General features: G+C 39.5%; 1 protein-coding gene across 1 annotated transcript in view; it reads right to left on the reverse strand.

The window, feature by feature from the left end:
- FREM3 (FRAS1 related extracellular matrix 3) overlaps positions 1-20863 on the reverse strand; it is an 83939-nt gene that overhangs the window by 21802 nt on the left and 41274 nt on the right. The window contains exons 6-11 of the mRNA XM_028744986.2: positions 17310-17561; positions 4993-5142; positions 3700-3909; positions 3103-3300; positions 989-1153; positions 255-437 (exon numbers count right to left, since the gene is read on the reverse strand). Coding sequence (XP_028600819.2) covers positions 255-437; positions 989-1153; positions 3103-3300; positions 3700-3909; positions 4993-5142; positions 17310-17561 — 1158 coding nt within the window. The remainder of the gene's footprint in view (positions 1-254; positions 438-988; positions 1154-3102; positions 3301-3699; positions 3910-4992; positions 5143-17309; positions 17562-20863) is intronic.

Consider the following 20863-nt stretch of genomic DNA (forward strand, 5'->3'; position numbering starts at 1 on the left):
CCTCTTGGTTGTACCACAGCCTGTGGAACTACCTCTGGTGGTGACCAACGGAAGAGAAGGCCTTAGCTCTTGTGCACTCAGCTGTATTTTAATTTGTACTCAATTGAGCTGATTTATAATGTGTTTTTACTGGTTTAAAAATATAATCTGCATTCATCTGAAAGGTGGTGTGTGTGTGTGTGTGTGTGTGTGTGTGTGTGTGTAAATAAATAACATTTACTTTAATTTTTCTAGGATTCAGAGGAAAGTCTCACCGTCAGACATTGGATTATAGTCTTCTCCAGAGGTAGCCGAACCATCTTTAGTATGGATTCTCACAATGGAAACTTTGGAACTGTCCCCCACACGCAAGACTGGAATCTTTACAACTGCAATCTCCCCAGGCTCTTGAGGCTCTTGAATGCTATATTTGATTTCGGAGAACTTAATCACTGGTTCTGCAAGAGAACTGAAAAACATCACTCTCTCCTATTTAATAATTTTATTTATACATAGGCAGAATTGTCTGAAGGACACATGTAGGATTGTATCCTTAGTGCTTATAGGGTGTCTCTGGCGATGAACAACAAAAAATGTGCACACAAAGCCATCAAACAACACCAGAAAAAGAAAAGCAAAGCAATGAGCTGTCTATCAGGACAGCAACAAAGAACACGGAAATAAAATTAATTCACCTATACATCCCGCACCCCCTTTTCATTTTCTTGTTTTATCATGTTTCAGCAATTGGATTAAGCTTTCTTTACATTTTAAAATCACCAATATTCACTTGGGGGAGTGTATGGGTATGGTTTTTTAGTAACATGATATTTTTTCAACAAAAATTGATTGTACTACTGGCAACAATGCTATTTTTACACAAGCAATTAAAAAACAACTGTACTTGAATGCAGGGCATATGAGAAAGTAAACTAATGCTTTGTTCCATTTAATCCCACACCTTTGATCTGACAATATGTAATGAGTACAAAGTGGCTCATAAACTCACTGTCTTCTTCATCTTTAATCTTCACCAAAGTTTCTTTTTGTTCCCCAATGGAGGCACCAAATGTTGAAGTGCTTTTAGGTGTTCCAAGCACCAGTCTGAACTCTTCCTCCTCTTCATAGATGGCATCATCTTCAAGGACCACCACACACGGCTTCTCAATCTCTCCTGCAGGAGGCAAAACACCAGATTAGTTGACATAAATATTTTGGGTAGCACCTACAACCTAAACTCCACTTTCCAAATTAAATATATGCTGGGTTGGCTCCAATGTTGTGCAAGAAAAAGTCAGCTCACACCATAGAACATTATCTTCCCCTCTTCCGATGCTGGTGTGTGTGTGTGTGTGTGAATATTGAACATTAATGACTACAGTAGAGGGGGAATTGCCCAGAATGTAATTCACTGGCTTCACATTGCAGTCTCCCTTTGAAGCTCCTTTGAACCTTAACAAAATGATTTAATATGTGTATGTTAATTTCCCAACAACAAAACTGAGCTGAATGTTTAATCTGAAGCAAGCACAACTGAATTCAATGGGATTTACTCCCTGGTATGTGCATGTATAGGATTGCAGACTTAGGGCCCCTTTAGACTAGCAGGGGTTTTGTGTGTGTAACATGTCACTAACACAACAGCAGTGCATTAGTAGTGGATTTATATTGGGCCACATAATTTTGCTTTCTTGGTTGTTTTGTGATGCTTCCTCATTGCTGTCACATTATTGACATCTGGAGGAGTGCTCTTGCAGTACAGCACAACAGGAGCAAGACAAAGCAACAACATCTGTGGTATAGGTTGCAGTTTTTCATCAGGAAGGTACAGAACATGCACCGACTGGAACTTGAAACTTTTGCAACTGCAAATATCACTGAAAGAAGGATTTTGTCTGACTGCCCTGGAGCAGATACTGTCACAAATGCATAATAAAAAAGGGAAGCCTGGAACAACTCTTAATTGCTACAAACTTTTGTCAGTTATAAATAAAAACAAGCCCTTTCATGATAAATTTTTTGAAAATGCAATAGCTTCCTTGCAAGGGAAACTCTTGCTTTCTAAGGATGAGACCTTACCTGGTTTTGAGAAACTGAAATTTAAGGTGAGAGATTGGTTACATTATCGACAGATAAATGAAGTATTTAAACAGGACAGAAAGAAAGGCTTCCAGGTGGAGAAGTCAAAATTAGAAACAGAACTGTTAGAACCCAATACTAAAAATTTGTCAAGAATGTACAACTTGCTGTTGAAATGGAATACTCAAGATGAAATGGTGAAATCTAATATGATTAAATGGGCACAGGACATTGGGCATGACATTGAATTTGCAGACTGGGAGCAGTTATGGACCACTGGTGTTAAATTTACGGCATGCAATGCCTTAAAAGAAAACATTATGAAAATGATCTACAGGTGGTACATGACTCCTGCTAAGTTAGCAAAGATCTATCATTTGCCCAATAACAAGTGTTGGAAGTGCAGTGAAACGGAGGGAACCTTCTATCACCTTTGGTGGACCTGCCCGAAGATTAAGGCTTTCTGGGAAATGATCTATAATGAAATAAAAAAAGTTCTGAAGAGAACGTTTGTTAAAAAACCAGAGGCCTTTCTCTTGGGTATGGTGGGCCAAATGGTGCCAAAGAAGGATAGGACATTTTTTATGTACGCCACCACAGCAGCAAGAATTCTTTTAGCAAAGTATTGGAAGACGCAAGATTTACCCACGTTGGAAGAATGGCAGACGAAGGTGATCGACTATATGGGACTGGCAGAGATGACTGGCAGAATTCGAGACCGGGGGAAAGAGGCGGTGGATGAAGATTGGAACAAATTTAAAGTTTATCTTAAAAACTGTTTTAATTTGGAAAACTAGGGGCTCAGAGTTATAAGAGATAAAGAACTACAGTTGTATTAATAACTAACTGAGTTAAATACATGAAATATATTTAAGTTATGATCGGAGGGTTGCTGAAAAATCTTGAAACAAGAATGCAGAAAAGGGGTGGTATGGGGAAGTCATGTTTTTGTTTGTTTATGTCTATGTTTTTGTTTTGTTTATTCTTTATTTATGGAAAACTAATAAAAATTTATTATAAAAAAAAAAAAGGATGAGACCTTACCTGGGAGGAAGACCACTACAGAGTCATCAGTGTTTGGTCTCTCTTCATAGTCCATCATAACCTGAGCAGAGCCTTGGCGGGTGTAGCAGCGGACTGTAGATTTATGATTAACATCACCACTACGGTAAATTATAGCTGCCAGTTGCCCATCTTTTTCATTCACTGTGTATACAGGTTCCTTGAACTGGACTTTGGGTACTAGAGGGGAGGGAAGCATTCCAGCATCATGAGTTAGTCTTTTTATATCTCACTATGATCACCATATGATTCAGATTCATATGGGACCGTTTCATGGTAATTCATCACCTTTGTCTTACATTCATACTGGGAAAAAGTTAAAACGTTAAGTTCATATCAACAGTTACACAGGATTACTGATGTGCATATGCATGTGCATAATATAATTAGGTGTGTGTGTGTGTGTGCTGGGAGCACAAACATGGAAACCGCAGCAGTTCCTATGCATGTTTACTTGGAAGTAAGCCAAACTGTGTTCAATGGGACTTAATAAATGTGTTTGGGATTGCGGCCACAAACAACTTTCCCCTTAGTGAATTTTCTAGGCAATTGAAAGGTTGTAGAATCTATAGCACTTACAATCAGTGATGGTATCATTGATGAAAATGGTGGTTTTGCTTGGTTCCCCAAGAACTGCATTCATGGGCATACGGAGAACAAGTTCAAACTTTTCTGGTCCCTCAAGGACAGGCTGTCCTAAATCATCCAAGATGGTCACACGGAAAGTCTGCATATTTACACCAGGCACAAAATCCAGGTTTCGGCTGATGCCAACGTAATCAACTCCAGCTACATAAGAAGCAAGAGGGACTATTTAGAATCACATCCATTATATTTTACAACTGTCTTATTTATTTATTCATTGAATTATAGAATTGTAGAGTTGGAAGGGATCCCGAGGATCATCTAGTCCAACTCCCTGCTTTGCAGGAACCTCAGCTAAATCGTGCATGACAGGGGACCACCCAACATCTGCTTAAAAAGGTACAAGGAGAGTCCACCACTTCTTGTGGATGTCTGTTCCACTGTCAAATAGCTCCTACCATCAGAAAAGTCTTCCTGATGTTTCGTTAGAATCTCCTTTCTTGTAACTTGGAAGCCATTGATTCAGGTCTTACCTTCCGGAGCAGGAGAAAACAAGCTTGCGCCATCTTCCATCTTTAGTTATTTGAAGACAGCCATGATATATCCTCAGTCTCCTCTTTCCGAGGCTAAACATACCCAACTCCCTCAACAGTTCTTCATAGGGCTTGGTTCTAAGTGCTCATAGACCAGCCGTTTCATTATCTGTTCTAGGACATTTCCTGGAATCAACGTTAAGCTGACTGGTTGGTCCCTTGAGTCTTAACTGAGTCTTCTTTCACCCTGCTTTTGAAGATGGGGATAACATTTGCCTTCCTCCACTCTGCAGGTACCTCATCTATTTTCCAATAATTCTCAGATATTATAGACAGAGGCTGATATTACATCTGCAAGCTCTTTAGTAGCTTTTAGTGCAGCTCATTAACAATTATTAACCATTACATTTATTTTTAGCAAATCAGATTTTTGTCTTATTCTTCTTCTTAAGTTAGGTGGATTAAACCAAATAAATTCCAAAGTTGCACTCTAAAAATAAAAATATTAAGTTCTCTTATAGTTTTGCCCATAATTCCACACTCTGGAATCACAATGTCTGAAGGAAACTGTTAGGGAGTGTTTTGGGCAGCTATTTATTGAAAATGTGTGCTGAGATTTTACTGGGGAAATCTGCATGTGTCTGAATAATGCACAATGCAAAAGTATCTAGACTTAAAGATGACATCTGCACAGGGCAGAGATCAATGTTGAGATACAGCACATTAGTAATGCCTCTTGGAAAAATCAGTTCACCTTCTGCAGATAATGGTTCTGTTTTCCTGGAGCGCACAGTGACAGTGGCTGCTTTAGACAGGTCAGTTCCAGTTCTCCAAACACGAACTTCGATGTGGCCAGCACTCTCAGCCACATGATATTCTGTGTCACCAAAGTAAAAAGCAGGTTCTAGATGCAGAACATAAAAAGGAGAAAAGAGATAAGAGCTCATCAATTTCCCAAAAGACAGTGATCAGGTAACAAACCTGTAACTTGCAAACTAATGAATCAACAGGGCAATCCTTTTAGGGAAATCTCTTGTCAGTAAAATGAGTTAGAACTATGCAACCAAAGGAACAAAATGAAGTAACTGATTTTTTTAAAAAATGATTTTTGGCAATTAACAAAAATTGTTGCCAAAATAGTCCTTTATTTACTATACACATGGTATTATTCTTCATTCCTCAAAGTGAAAGACTTGCCTTTTATCAGGGTGAATCCCAAAAGTTACAAATCAGGTCAGGGAAAAGGCCAGAGTGAAAATGGGCTTAAGTATTCACCCCATTGTTTAGTGTAAGAGATCAAACATCACAAGACTGACTGAAACTAGCCCTAATTTAGCAGCTCGGGACATTAATTAGCTGGGCAGGTGGATGGGGAATGTCTTCGTTTTCAATTAAATGCAATTTCATTATACTTTGTCTAACACAGTGAATATAGCAGCCTTTGGACTTAGTTTTTAAACTGATATTCTGCTTAGTTCCAATGCAGCCCTCAAGGCAGCTCCTCTATCTTCATACAGACAATAATTGTGTCAGTCCTGCTTGAGGATGCTTACTTTGGTTTTCCTAGACTGAAGCACTCTAAAAACCTTTAAAATTGATTTAACTGGTGATCGGATATTAAAATATGAAGTATATATTTTGTAGGCAACAACAGCTCTGAAGTACTGGCCCAGTCAGCCACAGAGAGTGTGTCTGGAAACAGTACTCTCTGTAAAGTCATACATTCACTTTTCATCTCACTCTGCTATGATTGCCTGGCTCGCACCTCAACATTTAGGCACTTTTATGCACAAAGAGAGGGACGCAAGTGGCACTGTGGGTTAAACCACAGAGCCTAGGACTTGTCGATCAGAAGGTCGGCAGTTCAAATCCCCGCGATGGGGTGAGCTCCTGTTGCTCGGTCCCTGCTCCTGCCAACCTAGCAGTTCGAAAGCACGTCAAGTGCAAGTAGATAAATAGGTACCGCTCTGGCGGGAAGGTAAATGGCGTTTCCGTGTGCTGCTCTGGTTTGCCAGAAGCGGCTTAGTCATGCTGGCCACATGACCCGGAAGATGTACGCTGGCTCCCTCGGCCAGTAAAGTGAGATGAGCGCCGCAACCCCAGAGTCGGCCACGACTGGACCTAATGGTCAGGGGTCCCTTTACCTTTACTATGCACAAAGAGGGGATATTTCCAGGGGTGGCAGCAGGGAAGACAAGATTGTGGACAAACCCACAGATACTGGACAACTGCAGGAGATGGAACGTCTCCTGGCCTAACCGTTTGCACAACACAGCACTTCACCGTAGGCTGCTGGTTCAGCTGTGAGCTGACCACCCAGGAGGCAATAATGGCAAAGAATGCCAAGCCAGCTCCTCACCAATTGGAGTTCAATTGTCAGTAGATACTTAAATAAAACATGGGGGGGGGGGGGAGACATTTCCTCCAAACTTAGGGTGCTTCTTGACTGGAGCTGAATATTACAAATGGGAGATGTCACCAATTATAACTGGCGACAGGCTGACGTTAAACTTAATTGGATTTTCTGAAGAAAGCATAAATCTCGATTAAATGGGGGTGGGAATACAGGCTAGTACTTTGCTGCAGATTTTGTGTGTATGATGATAAAAAACACAGCTCTAATCCCACAATAAACATACGTCTGGAAGCACAAATAGTTAAATGTTTATAAACCTGATTCCATGGTTGATGCTTATACTCTTTACAGATCCAACAGATGCTCTTCCAAGGCACAGTGATAATATTGGCTAGGTGGTAACAGCTGCCCAGACTAGAACCAGCAGCATTCATAGAATCAAAGGGCTGGAAGGGACCCTGAGGGCCCTTTGATCCAACCCCCTGCAATGCAGGTATCTTTTGCCCAACACGGGGTTCAAACCCACCACCCTGAGATTGAGAGCCTCATGCTCTACCAAGTGAGCTATCCACAGGGCTCCGTGCAGCTGGCCCGTGTAGTGAGCTACCAGCTCCGGGACCTGAGTAACTTGACTCCACCCATACAAGCTCAACATTGCACTCTCTTTGCTTGGACAGGGACCTTCCCTGAGCATCAAGGTCTTCCTGGTGTCCCCCACCAAACCCTGCATTCCTTGTCACTGACTGCTGCCATTGTTCCTGAGATCCAATTCCTAGCTTGGTCGCTCAGGTCTGACTTCTCGGTCAGTTCTTGGCTTCTGGATCACCACTGACAACTACTTTCAGCTCAGCCTTGACCCAAGTCATAAGACAATTTTTTATACAAAATGTATACAGAAAATGTTCCTTACATCCTATCAGATCAATGAGATCTGTCACATTGTTAAGACGGAAGGGGAAATACCTAAACTCTAATTGCAGACCTTACCTTATCAGCACACCTAAGTTTCCTGGTGGAATATAATACAGTCCCTGCCCAACAACGCTATGATTAGTGGTGCTAACACATTCACAATATTAGTGCCAATTCGGGTGAGAAAAATACTACCAATTTGCCTCACTGGATATTTTGCCTATCTCCAAGTGAGCTGTCTGCAATATTTAGCTTCCTGTGATTTAGCAAACTGAACAAGGGACAAAATAAGAAATCAGAGGCAAAGGAATTGCTAGTTTCAAACAGTGATAAGCAGCTTCAAACCATGTTGCAAATTGCAATGAACAGCTGTTGGTATATAAATGTCTGTGTTTCTGTTGCTATGCACATATGCCGTGAGATATTTATGTTGCACATATTTTCATTTGTGCAGCCCTCGGCAATTAAGATCCATGCCATAAATACGTTTCAGAATAAATATGTTTATATAAATATTTGTGGGCACAGGGCCAGATCCTGATCTCACTCTCAGATCATTCTCCCAAAGGGCAACTCCCTCCCAGCATTTGCATTAGTGTAACTGTAACGAAGCACCTGCACATAATATCTAAAGCTTATGAGTACAATCCCCTATTTTCAACCCCCACCCCCTGTGATGTGCCAATCACGAGAGCCCAAGCCATAATAGGATATAGTAGAAGAAGCACAAAATCATAGAAATGTAGAGTTTGAAGGGACCCTGAGGGCCACGCAAGTCTAACTTCCTGCAATGAAGGAATCTCAATTAGATCATACATGACAGATGACCAGCCAACCTTGCAAGTGTGGTCAAGACATCATGATGCCGGGGGAAAACCCCAGTTTCTTTTGTTTTGTATATACTGTATGTCCACCACAGCACTGCCACTGGTGCAACTTCTATTCCTTTTAGTGGGGCTGTCCTGGGACGCCCACTGTAAGCACCACTAGAAAACAATGGCGGCTCAACAGCAACAGTTCCTGTTGCTTAATGAATTAAGCACAAAGTGTGCATGCCTCAGTGTACAGTCTGTGCACAGAAACTAAAAAGAGCAGCGCAGGAGCCATTATATAGCATCCTCAACATTTTAATTAAATACAGTTACTCTTCCCATTCATACAAAAATTAATTAGGAGACTACTAAACAGACATGACTGGAGGCCTTCAGAACATGACCCTAGTCACGCCTCAGTTATTACAGGGATTTAATCACTTGTCTCTGAAATATAATCCACTCTTGCTAGATGGACCTAAACACACTGCCTGCAAGCTTTGAGGCGGAACCCACTAATAACTGGAAGAGAACAGAGGCCTATCTAACATATCTCCTCTGCTCTCTTGGCAAGACAACAACCCTTGTAGCTAGAGCTACACCCCACTCAGAAGAGAAAATAGGTGCTTTTCTTGTTATTCATTTTCCATCTCTACCAAGAAAAGCCAATAATGCAAAATAAATAAAGCCAGAAATTTTTTACAATAAGGTAGTCCAGTAACAATGAAGTCATTTTTCTTATGGCAGTGAAATATTCCACATGAACTTATTCTGCCCATGGTATCTCTAGAACAATCTTTCAAAGACAGGCCACAGCAAATAGGATAAATAATAAGAGCCTTTAAAGACTTTTCTCACTCAACAATTTCCTTAAGTAGGTGGCCAGATTGTGAAACAATTGCCACTAATGCCTTAATGAGCACACCTCCAACAGCAGAAATGGTGTTAGAAGGAGCAGAGACCAACAGACTGAGGTTGCTTTTGTAATTTAGAACTCACTCTTCTCCTCTGCCTCTAGCAAAGCTTGGGACTCTTGCTATACAGCTACAAATGAAACATTTTAAGTGTGTTGCAAAGTGCATTATACAAATGTGACACGAGATGATGAGCTATGGCAAATTGAATATATTTCTCAAAACTTTTTTTAAAAAAAATTACAGCGTTTTTTATATGTTTCTAGATTCCACCTTAGTTAGAAGGGAATCCCTTTATGGAATCAGAAACATTATCCCTATGCAAAATTTGATACTGTTTATATGTTTCCGTGTACTACTCTGGTTCGCCAGAAGCGGCTTAGTCATGCTGGCCACATGACCCGGATGCTGTACGCTGGCTCCCTCGGCCAATAAAACGAGATGAGTGCTGCAACCCCAGAGTCAGCCACAACTGGACCTAATGGTTAGGGGTACCTTTACCTTTACCTTATATGCTGTTATAAATATACAATGTTTCATTTTAAATTTAAAAACAAGCTATTTTAAACACATTTTCAAACGTTTCTTTATGAGGAAATTTATCAGCAGATAACAATGTTTGTAAATTAAAAAGTAAAAAAATATTGAAAAAGTTACATTGCTCTGAAATATGTGAGCTAATGAAGCAGCAACTATAACAAAGAAGGCAATGCCTTTCCCCTAAAATCCTTTTATTTACTTAGTATCATCCACAAATACATACAGTTTCTTAAGCTAACTCAACACTTTTTTTGATGGCAGTGAAATCTTTTGAGCCAACGGTTAATTTAAAATCTATTTCTGTTTTCCTCAAAGAAGACTTTACTGTGTTTACTCAGGCTATCGGTATAACCTTGTTGTTCCCTTGATTATTTAAAAACACAAGCACTGGACCCGAAACCTGTTCTACCTGCCATGCCACTTAAACATTCCTGTAGTAGAGAACCATGGTAAGATTTCCGCTTCCTTATAAAATCACAAGTTGTTTGCATCTCTGTCTTCAAAGCTCATTACCGTACAACTGGATCCTTTGTTCAGCTACACATGATCAGAAGGCATGCTTCTGAAGAACAAGAAAATAACACAGAATCCACAGTTTACTACTAGTGTATGATCAAGGGCTTGCTGCAAATGCCATATTATTCAGCCGTATCTAGAAAACCAAGATCAAAGGATTGGCTTTTTGTCTTGACTACCTGTTTATGAAGCTTTTAAAAAAAAGGAATCATCAACAGCTGGCACCTGTGATGTTACAGATCAACAGGTCACCGATTACCTTTTGAAATTCAATTTAAGCATTTCCTTTATCAAGCACATGTCTTACTTAAAAGAATTTAATGTGGAACATACATGAATATACTGACAGAACCTTTGGTTTGCTGTCCTTGCAATAGCATGAATCTGCATCACCAATACACAGAACTCCAGTTGGATCAAGTACGGTGTATTTATACAGGTATACCTCATTTTATTTCACACTACTTTACTGCTCTTCAAAAATATTGCGGGGTTTTGTTTTGGTTTTTTAAAAAAACACAAACTGAAGGACTTGGAGACAAGGATGCAGGAACCTGTCCCTGCTGCAAAGCAACTCCTGCTGCACCTTACAAGGACATGGGCGCAGCTGCAGGCAAGACCCTGCATCAGAAAAAAGATTATGACTTGCTGAAGGCTCAGGTGATGGTTAGCATTTTTTAAATTAAGCCATGTACATTGTTTTTGTAAAATGAAATGCTATTGCACATTTAATAGACCACAGTATAATGTAAACATAACTTTGATATGCAATGGGAAACAAACAAACAAAAATGTGTTACTCGCTTTATTGTAGTGGCATGAAGCGAACTCACAATATATCTGAGGTATGCCTGTATTGACTTTAGCCTAGACACCTGTAGCTTACTCTACTTTCTGGCCCCATCAACTGTTCATCAGGGATGAATGGAGATCCTTGCATACAGCCCATACAATTGATACTCATGGTTTCCTGACCAGTTTTTTAGGCTCTTGTCCTGCAATATACCCATTAGGCTGGGGAAGGAGGGGGCAGGGAGAGAAGCTAAATGGTGCATATTGTACAAAGGAATAAAACTTGCTGTGTGCTTTCCCCTCCTGCAGGTCAAGCCCAGATTTCTATCACCTTTGAAAGTGGGGTGCAATGAATCATGATTGAGCAGCCTGTTTTGATCATTCTTGATACTTTAGAAATGTTTAGAAAACATTGCACGTGCATTTATAAAATCAAATGTATATTCATGACTTTAAGAAAACAAAAACAATTGTAGTATGTTTGTAATATCACTGATTTCCTGTCAACCTTCACAATGCAGAGCCAGTTTCTGCTGTGAACACACAAAAGTGGCTTCCCCTGAGATCTGTCCAGTAGAGCAGGTTGGCAGCACATCGCTCCCAGAGTCCCGGAATCCAGTTCCTTCCGCAGTCTAATGCCCCACAGTGTGTGTTGCTGCACATTGTCAAAATGAAAGACGACAACAAAACTCAAAGAAACTAGGACTTAAAGAGTGCTAACTTAAAAAACCAATGCCATGCTATATATACCAATAGCAAACACATTCTCCAAGTGTGAGTGTTCATGTCTTCAAACATCATCACCCACGTGCAAGAGGAAGGTATCATGAGTGTCTAAAGTTCGAAGAAGTACAAAATAATTGTTTGAACGAAAATCCTAAAGGCGTGGGGGGAGATTGCAGCTTATTCCTCAATGGCTTCAGTTCCCAGCAACCTTGGTTCCCTGGTTTCAGGGGTGTGAGAGTTAAATGCACGCAGACATTTCTCACTTCTGTGTTGATCCCATAAGGAGGCATTAGATGCTTGGGAAATAGAATAATTTTTGGGATCTTGGGAGCGACTGCTGCCATTGTTCAGAGCTCCTTTCCCTGCATTCAGCTGCCCTCAATTTGAAACGCACTGAAATGGCATAATAGGATCAGTGGCAATACTGAACAGCCCAGTTTAACAATCCGGTGTTAATAATGGATAGAGATCTCACATCTGAATTTCCATATGATTTCCTACTTAGATGTCAAGGTCCATCAGATCCAAATATACTGTTTTCCTGCCAGATAGAGCAAAGAAACATGATATTCCAAGCATTTTAATCTTCACTTTAAATTTAGTTTTTATTCAAGGTTGGGTTTTTTTACCACTTAATATTATCTCTTTCAAGCTCTAATACCAGATTTACAGAAAGGAAATACTATGTATAATTACTTTATTGTTGAGTGAATGACAGATGGGTATCAGATAGTGATCTCTCTGAATTACAGTATTGTCTTCTCTCAGAACAATTTTTTTCTCTCCCTCAGCCACCACTCAGACACCATATGGAAATAATTGCAGTTCTATAGCTTTCTCTCCTTCAATAAACCTTAGAACATTAGTTAGGTGACAACAGCTGAATTGTTATTTCTGTCGCAGAACTGATATGCCCAGAAAAAGATCAAGCCATACACAGTTTTGTAGATTTCACTAACATGACACAGCACAAATATTTTACAGTGGATATTTTAAAAATAATTTTATAAGCAAATACAGTTTTTTAAATATACAAATAATGAAAAGGCAATTTACTTGCCTTTGTGAGATGGTGCCTGCTTCGCACCATGATCCAGTGTGGAACGTGGCAGAAGGTGTTTTCCCAGGCTCCAAACTGGCCTCACACTGGCCTGGGAAGTGGATGCTAGCCTGCCCAACATCTGGCCAATCGCAGCCAGGCTGGATGCAGCGCTCTACCCAGGGGGCGGTCCCAACTGAGCCAAAAGGTTTCACTCTAGTCCGTTTCTGGGCTATTTAAACCTGGCCTGCCTCAATAATGAAAAGGTAATTTACAATGTTCATTCATTGTTCCTCCTTGTGGCAGCCAGTTTTTGTCAACCTGGTACCTACTCTCATCAGCCCCCAACAGCATGGAACCAGGTCAACAAAGGCTGGACTTGACTCTAACACAAAGAAGAAAACTGCAGTGAACTTTGTAAACAATACCTCTAGTGGAATGTATATTTATACTACTTTAAACACTCTTAAAGTTTATTTTACTGACAATATCTGTGCACAAATCTCATCATAATGGATCTGTAAAATGCCACCGCCACAAAAAAATCTTTGATAAATACTTTATGAAAAATTTCTGTATTTATCTATAAACATTGCCATGAGATAAATTTTTCCTTATCCAAAGTTCTGCTCTCTTTTCTAACACAGCCTAATCTGTCAAGCTGATAATTACATTCTGTTGTTCAGTTTTCCAACTTAATTATCCAATTTCAATTATTTTCCCTCTGTTTTCAACACTGACATGCAAGACTAATTTGCAGATCACACTAAACTATGTTTAGCAAGATGTGCACAAGCAGGGATTGACCTGCCATGACTTCAGGGCTCATGTCCCCACCCATGAACAGTGAGGAGGAGGACTTTGGCAGTTTTAAGTTTCACTTTTAAAGTTGGCTTGTTGTGTTGTTCAGGTCAGGGATTGCGGTTCACAACAAACAAGCCAGTTTCAGAAACCACGGTTTGAAGTTTTGAAAGTGACCAGAGTTTGTTTCAAGCCAAGATCCCTTGTCCAGATGACATTTCAAGTTGAGATTCAGAGGAAGAAGAAAGCTGCTTAAGGCTTCTCCCAACTGCATGAGGCTCCAAGGCATGCTGTGACTTCTTCATGTGTCACTAAACCATGGCTTAGAAAGATGTGCAAACTAAGAATTGCAATTAAGTACCAAGGAGAAAGTGGGCAGCCTTACTTCCTCTACAACATAAAGTATCTAGATATTTAACTATTAATTTATAACATCTCTATTTTGTAACATTATTATTCAATCCCCATTTGCCCTTTTTTAACAAAAGAAAACAAAAACGTCTTCAGTTTCCAGACTCATTCCTTTGATTACTATATAGCTGGCATAAATCTTATTCCCAATCTTTGCTGTTTTTATGTTTGAAATAACATGCAAGTGGAGAAATAAATGACTTTCTAGTACGAATTATAGTGGCATGAATAGTATGCATAATTAATTTAATCTTCATTTAAGATTTGCCAAACACATGTCATTTCTTAGCTGGAAATGTTGGAACACCTTAGGAAAATGTGCACAACTTGAATACTAATTTGATTTGTCTAATTTTTCATTTATCACTCATTAAAATCTTCTGCCACTATTAATTTCCCCTCCCTCCACTTATCCGCATTTCTAACTAATCTCTCTGTTACTTTGTGTGTGAACAGACTAATCTTCACATCTTTTTTTAGCAGTGAAAATGTACCCTTCATGAAGTCCTTTACTTGAAAGATCTATCTAACAACTCTTACCATAAGTAAAAAAAAAAAAAAATCGAAGTTTTCTCCTTTTAAAGAAAATGTAATGTGGGAAAGGTACGATAAGTACAGATAAACCTTTTGCTGCAAGTTTTGGATAATAAAAAGGGCTACTGCTACTCTATGCTTTGATATGCATTTCTGAAATGTTATTACTATATATTTGGGTTACTTCCTATTTCCAAACCTTTAACAGACTTGATATCTTCATTTGCGTTCGGTCTAACACAATACGTAAGCAAATCTTCCAAGTATGCTAGCATATTGCCACTTTCCATACTTCTAATCCAAATATCATTTCCTAGTTTTGTACCATAACCTTATCCTCCCCTGTTCCTTTTCCCATATAAGATTTTTTCAAGCAGCCTGAAGGTCTCACCTAAATTTTCCTGTTTTAGCTTCAGTTGTTTTTAACCTTTTGTCTTCTATATTGCTTACCTATTATTTCAACATTTTCTCTATAGCAGCAATATGTCCTCAATCCTTGTTAAGTCTATTACCGAATTTATTTTCTGTTTTATTGTCTTCATTCTCCCTCTCCAATGCACTCATGTAGTTCCACACTCCAAAATGAAAGCCATGTCCAACATGGCTCAGAACTGCTGGAGTTCCCCTACAACTGCCTGCACTCAGAAGATTCCTCTCCAAAGAAAATCCTACATGCCAAATAGGTTTTTTTAAGACTACAGTAATCCAGAAAACACTTGTAAGCGCTTTTAACAGTCACCTCACTCTAAGCAAAGCACTGAAACCCACAACTGGTCAGCTGAACTACTTACATGCTTAATACTGTGCACAAATGAAACAGAAGACAGACAGCTCTATGCCGAAGTCAGACAAGCAGACTATCCTGACGCCAAATCAAGTTGAGATAAGAAACACACTGCGGAACATTAGTTATTGTGCCCATTAATGTCGTTAGTTTTGAGACAAGTACACAGCATGGGAAGCTGCTTCATCCGTTGTTGCCAAGTGGACTTTTCAGGAAGTCAAGGAAACCCTGGCCTTCAAAGTCTGGGAAAGAAAGTAATTCTCTTCTTTTCACAATGGCTTAATTCCCTCTTTATTCTGCTTTCCTGTTAAGCAAAATAGGATAAAGAAGCAGGGATGCAATGCAAGTGGAAAATATAATGGCCTTTGGACAAGTTCTGTCTAGTTAAAAGGCCATTATGGCTTGATTAACTCCACTCACTGGGGATTTCTCAGGCCCATTCTCTTCCTTTCTCCGCTGAGGAAACAAAAATATTGTCTTTCAGCCTATTTGTTTGCTAGTATCTGTCCCAAGTCCTTGAGTTTCTGGAGAGTATGCAATCAGCATTTGATCAAAAAGTTGTTTTCTAGTTTGAATTAACACCAGAATGTCATTTAAAACCAAGCGGTAGGTTTTGATATTTGCACAGAGAAAGTCGGCCTCAAAATATTTATTGTTCAAGGAAGTTAAGTGGCCATCATTTAATGGGCACTGCTGAGAGTCTCGGGGGGGATGAGGAAAACTGATGTATACTCACACCTATTAAAAGAATAAATGCACTGTTCCTGATCTTACACATTAGATATTACACAAAGCCTGCTCAGAGTGTTGATAATGAAAAAGGATTAACTCGTCGTTTTGTAAAGACCTGAATTTAAAAACCTTCTTTCATAACGAGAACCAGTTCTGTATTCTTACGAAATCCTTTTACAAACCTCTAGCATTATGGCACACTGACCAACTTTTTAACCTGCATAAATTTGCATTTTTAATTGACACTGCACAGACATGAACGTATCTCTCATCTTTTAAAACACACATCAGCTCGGGGTTCACATGACATTGTGTTGGATCCAGGGTTCCTCCCATGCTGGGATACAGCAGAAGCCTCTGCTGAAGAAAGGAGGGAGGAGGCGACTGCCATTAATTCCTCCCTCCTCTTGCGCTATCTACAATCAACTATTCAGGGGCCACAAGTCATTGTATGGGGAAGGAGGAGTTAGCAAAAGCTGTGTCCCCCCCCCCCCCGCTTTCTCCCACTCACAGAACCCTAAAGCCAATCAATTGTAAATGCGTCTCAGACAGGAGTTGTTGCCTGGAAATTTCATTTTGTAATAGGAAAAGAAAAGGATTCTTATAACCTGATCTTCAATGCAGCTGCTTTGAAGTAAGCGGAATATAGAAATGATGAAGGGTGCTTAGTTCCATAAGTGTGTGCAGCTGCAATATTACAGAAATCCAAATTAAAAAGCAAAAAGTCCTGGCAAGATTTTGTTATCACTGGGTTGGATTCAGTTGAGTTTAGTTGCACATATGTCCCATTCTTCTGAACGGGAACTGAAATCATGACTATCATTTCACGCTGCTTCCAGTAAGGCCTTAAGGTTCAACTCACAATCCAGATCTAATCCATTTTGTTTCCATAGAATATAACATATAGGACATATATCTAAAATGCAGAATTTTCTAGGTGGAATGTTTAGAACTTATATAACAATGATTTTTAAAAGCCCATTATTAACTTAAGAAGTAGTCGCTAATACAGTTTTACCATAACCTACTTCTAAGAGGAATCAAGGGGTTATTCAGGAACAAGGAACAGCTTACTGAAATACTTGACTAGGGCCTCAATCTTGATCATAATATATCTAGCTAAAATAAGAAAAACGTGAAAAATGCATTTCGTACCATAAAGTTTGATGAAGCAGGTCTCTGATGTGGACCTTTCTACTCACCATCATCTCTGTCAGCTAAAATGGTTACTTTGGTGCTGGGGAATTCCATTCCAATTTGTCCACCCATTGGCATACTTAATGTGACGTTGAAAGTTTCATCTTCCTCATAAAGCGAATCATCAATAATGATGACACGGCAGGTTTTCTCCGTCTCATCCTTGTCAAAGCGAATGAGGCTAGTATGGTCTTCAGGACGAGAAATGTAGTCTGAGTAAGACAAGACAGTGGAGGGAATCGTGCCTGTGGCAGATCCTAAAAAAGGGGGTGGCAAAGGAATGAAAAGCATTAGAATGATGAGAACAATAACTTGGAGCAACAGAATATTAAATCATCCTTTCCCTTCAAACTCCAATCTTCAGTTTTTTCTATAAAATAAAAACCCCACCAGTTATGAGCCTTAAAAAACCCTCATTCTCTCTACTTAACAATATGAATGACATGATCATGACTTTTCGTAATGTGCCAGTTTCCTGTTCTCCACAGCTGTGGTTCATCCCCCAAGCAACCTCTTTTGCTGGTTTCAGGGATCATGTGATGGTAAGAAACCATTCAAAGTTTCCTGTGACTCAGCAAGCTTATCAACGCTGCCCAGACAACTTGTGGGGCAGACCAGTGGCCGCCATGGACTGGAAATGGGGAGGAGCTTCTCACGAGCTCTTGTGAGGGCAACTACATATCATGTGTCTCACTGGGCTCTCACAAAGCAGCAGGGTGGTGGAAACCTTTGAAAGGACCAGCCGCCATCCTTCTCATCTTTGTTCCCTCTACCCTTGGGCAGAGGTAAACTTGGGATTTCTTGCATTTGCAAACTGTGGAGCCTTTTCCATAGTTTCACCACTTTCCTTGCTCCTAACAAACAATGTTTGCAGGAAAATATGGCTACAGTAGATGCCTGGTCTCATGGAATTAACCATAAGAAGAGCTCTTAATCATAGAAGGGTTTCTCTGTTCTTCTTTTGGTTTCCGAACATTCATCAGGTGACAGTCAGTTTTTCCTCAGCAACTACGAATGCTGAAATTCTTACAACTCAAACATGTTCTTTTCCAAGTTAGAAATTACACTCACTGAAAGGATCAGTCACAAGGACAAAAATTGCAATAGGGAAAGCAGTCAAATTCTGCACTAGTTACCATTTATCTTCAAAGTATGCATTAAATTTGCTATGAACACCTCTCCCCACCAGAAAATCTGGCTGTGTGTAGCACAGTACTGTATAACAAAATCAATCTGTGTACGAGATCAACTGTAGTTTTTCACTAAAAGGTTCATAGTTTGAACAACATAAATTATTTTCTTGTCACTGCTTGCTGTATGTCTTAATATCTTCAAATTAATAGCCACAATAGCAAATGAACTGGCTTCACCAAAATTATCATTATCTTGAGGAAAGATATATTAGTCTTTGAAATACTTTTTTACATGCACCACTGCTCTACCAAGTTATGCTTACCGTCAGTGAAGCTGCAGAGGTACAATCAAAGGTATTTGTATACTATTATATACACATTTCAACTTTCCCCTGAAGCAGCCACATGTAGCAAGATTCAAATATTGTTGTAACAGAATTAAATTCATTGTAAAAGCTATAAATCTGTGTATGTGGTACACAATGTAGTACCTTGATAAGAAAAAAAAAATAAACCTCCCCCATCCCCCTCATCATACTTCTAAAGCACATTGAAATGTGTTTTAAATGTATGATATGTAGACAGCCAAAGACAAAAATCTAGAGGGTTTTCACAAGCCATTTAAGACTCAATTCAAAAAGAGTCAAATCCTCCTTAAAACCAATTTGGAATATTTGAATATTTGCTTTCAAAATCATATTATGTTAAATTATTCTTCTGCTGAAGGGGCGCAAGGGCCCCTTCTAACATTTGGTAGGTGGCAAACAAGACAGTCACCTCAATCCAGCATAATGGGCTGGGACAGTGCTGCTCACCTCACAGCCAGTTGCCTGCATCACTGCTGCATACTAGGGTGAAATGGGGGAGCAGGGAGGCAGTGGTGAGGCTGGGATGGTGCAAATGTACTAGTAGGAGAGAATTGGCTCTGTTGGTGCATTTTCAACACACAGACCTCCCCGGCCTCCCTCTATCCCAGTATGCAGCAGCAACACAGGTGACTGTGGGTCAGGTAAGCCCTGCTACCCCACCCTGAGGCCTGTTACTGAGGATATTGATCTCTGAGCAGTAGGGACACCCTACACAGAAATATTTGCATCTTATATTTTAGGTGCCAAACCAAAACTGCTTTGCTGGAAATTTATTAGGATGGCTACTCTGTTGTTATCTCATCAATTTTTCAGTTTTAAGCTGGATTTTACAGCTTGATATTTTATTGACTCTGGTATTGGTATTTAGTTTTTCCAATCAGTAAGAGGGATAAAAGTTATTTTAAATATATCTTTCGCAAACAGTTTGCTTAAAATAAAATGTATTTCAGAACATTAAATATGCTCGTTTCTGAAGTTTGAAATGTTAATACTTTAAATATATATTTCCAGTACATGCAATATTCCTGAATTATAGTTTGAGCCCTGTACAAAGAGACTGATATTCCAATCTCAAACTGCAGTTTATATCAGTTTATATCATACCCAAAATAGAGGATTGGTCAAATAAGGTTATCATATATGCTCAAGTGAAGCCATTCTAGCCTGTTTGAAGATAGAGTGTGTTGCGCTGCCCAAAGCGGGTCTTTGGGACTTCTGACTCATTTTACTTAGGAACTGAGAGCATAGAGCAACCATTAGGATCGCTGCACAAATGTGTGGTAGCAAAATGCTTAGTTTTGTTAAAGCCAGAGAATGTTGGCAGCTTATAAGGCTGCAAAATTCCAAGCCACCCTTGAAGATTTTCCGTGCGCCAGTAAACAACAAAAGGTGGAGTATGGGAAGAGCAAATGGCATTAAGGCTCTGTAATAACTCACAGATTAAATAACACATGACCTTTGAATTCTTGACTTTCATAAAGATTCCTGCAAGGTACTAAGGTTATTTTTTTTTTAAAAGAAAAGAAAAAAAGGGGGGGGACTATAGCAGTCAAGCTAAGACAGGCAACACAGAAGCAAAAGACTTAAAAAAGAAAACTTTGGGAATCCCAAATGCAGGGAACCCAATACTTCACTTCCATTTTCATGCACCCAGACCATGCAGGATGTGGCTCTCCCAAGCTGATCAGCTGGTAGAGGACTTCCTTGGTAGAAAAAAATAGAGCCTCATCACTAATGAGGGTCAACAAACGACATGTGATGTTGGAAATGGATGAATGCATTATTATTGTAAAAGCTATTTATGGGTGTTTGCTCATCTATTTGTTTAACAGGCTGTTAGACCACTCTTTAGGCAAAGCATGCCCCTCATGCAGTTTAAAACTGCATACAATACAAATCCACAAAAATTCAAAAATAAAATCATTAAAATACTGTATCCAATAAAATAACTGAAAATAGCCATTTCCATCCAAGCTAAATAAACCTATTTGGGGAGCACCACTGAAAAGGCTCAATTTCATTACACACCAACCTAATTGTAATTTAAAAGGCAGGCAT

This window comes from Podarcis muralis, chromosome 9 (assembly GCF_964188315.1).
Source record: "Podarcis muralis chromosome 9, rPodMur119.hap1.1, whole genome shotgun sequence".
Lineage (NCBI taxonomy): Eukaryota > Metazoa > Chordata > Lepidosauria > Squamata > Lacertidae > Podarcis > Podarcis muralis.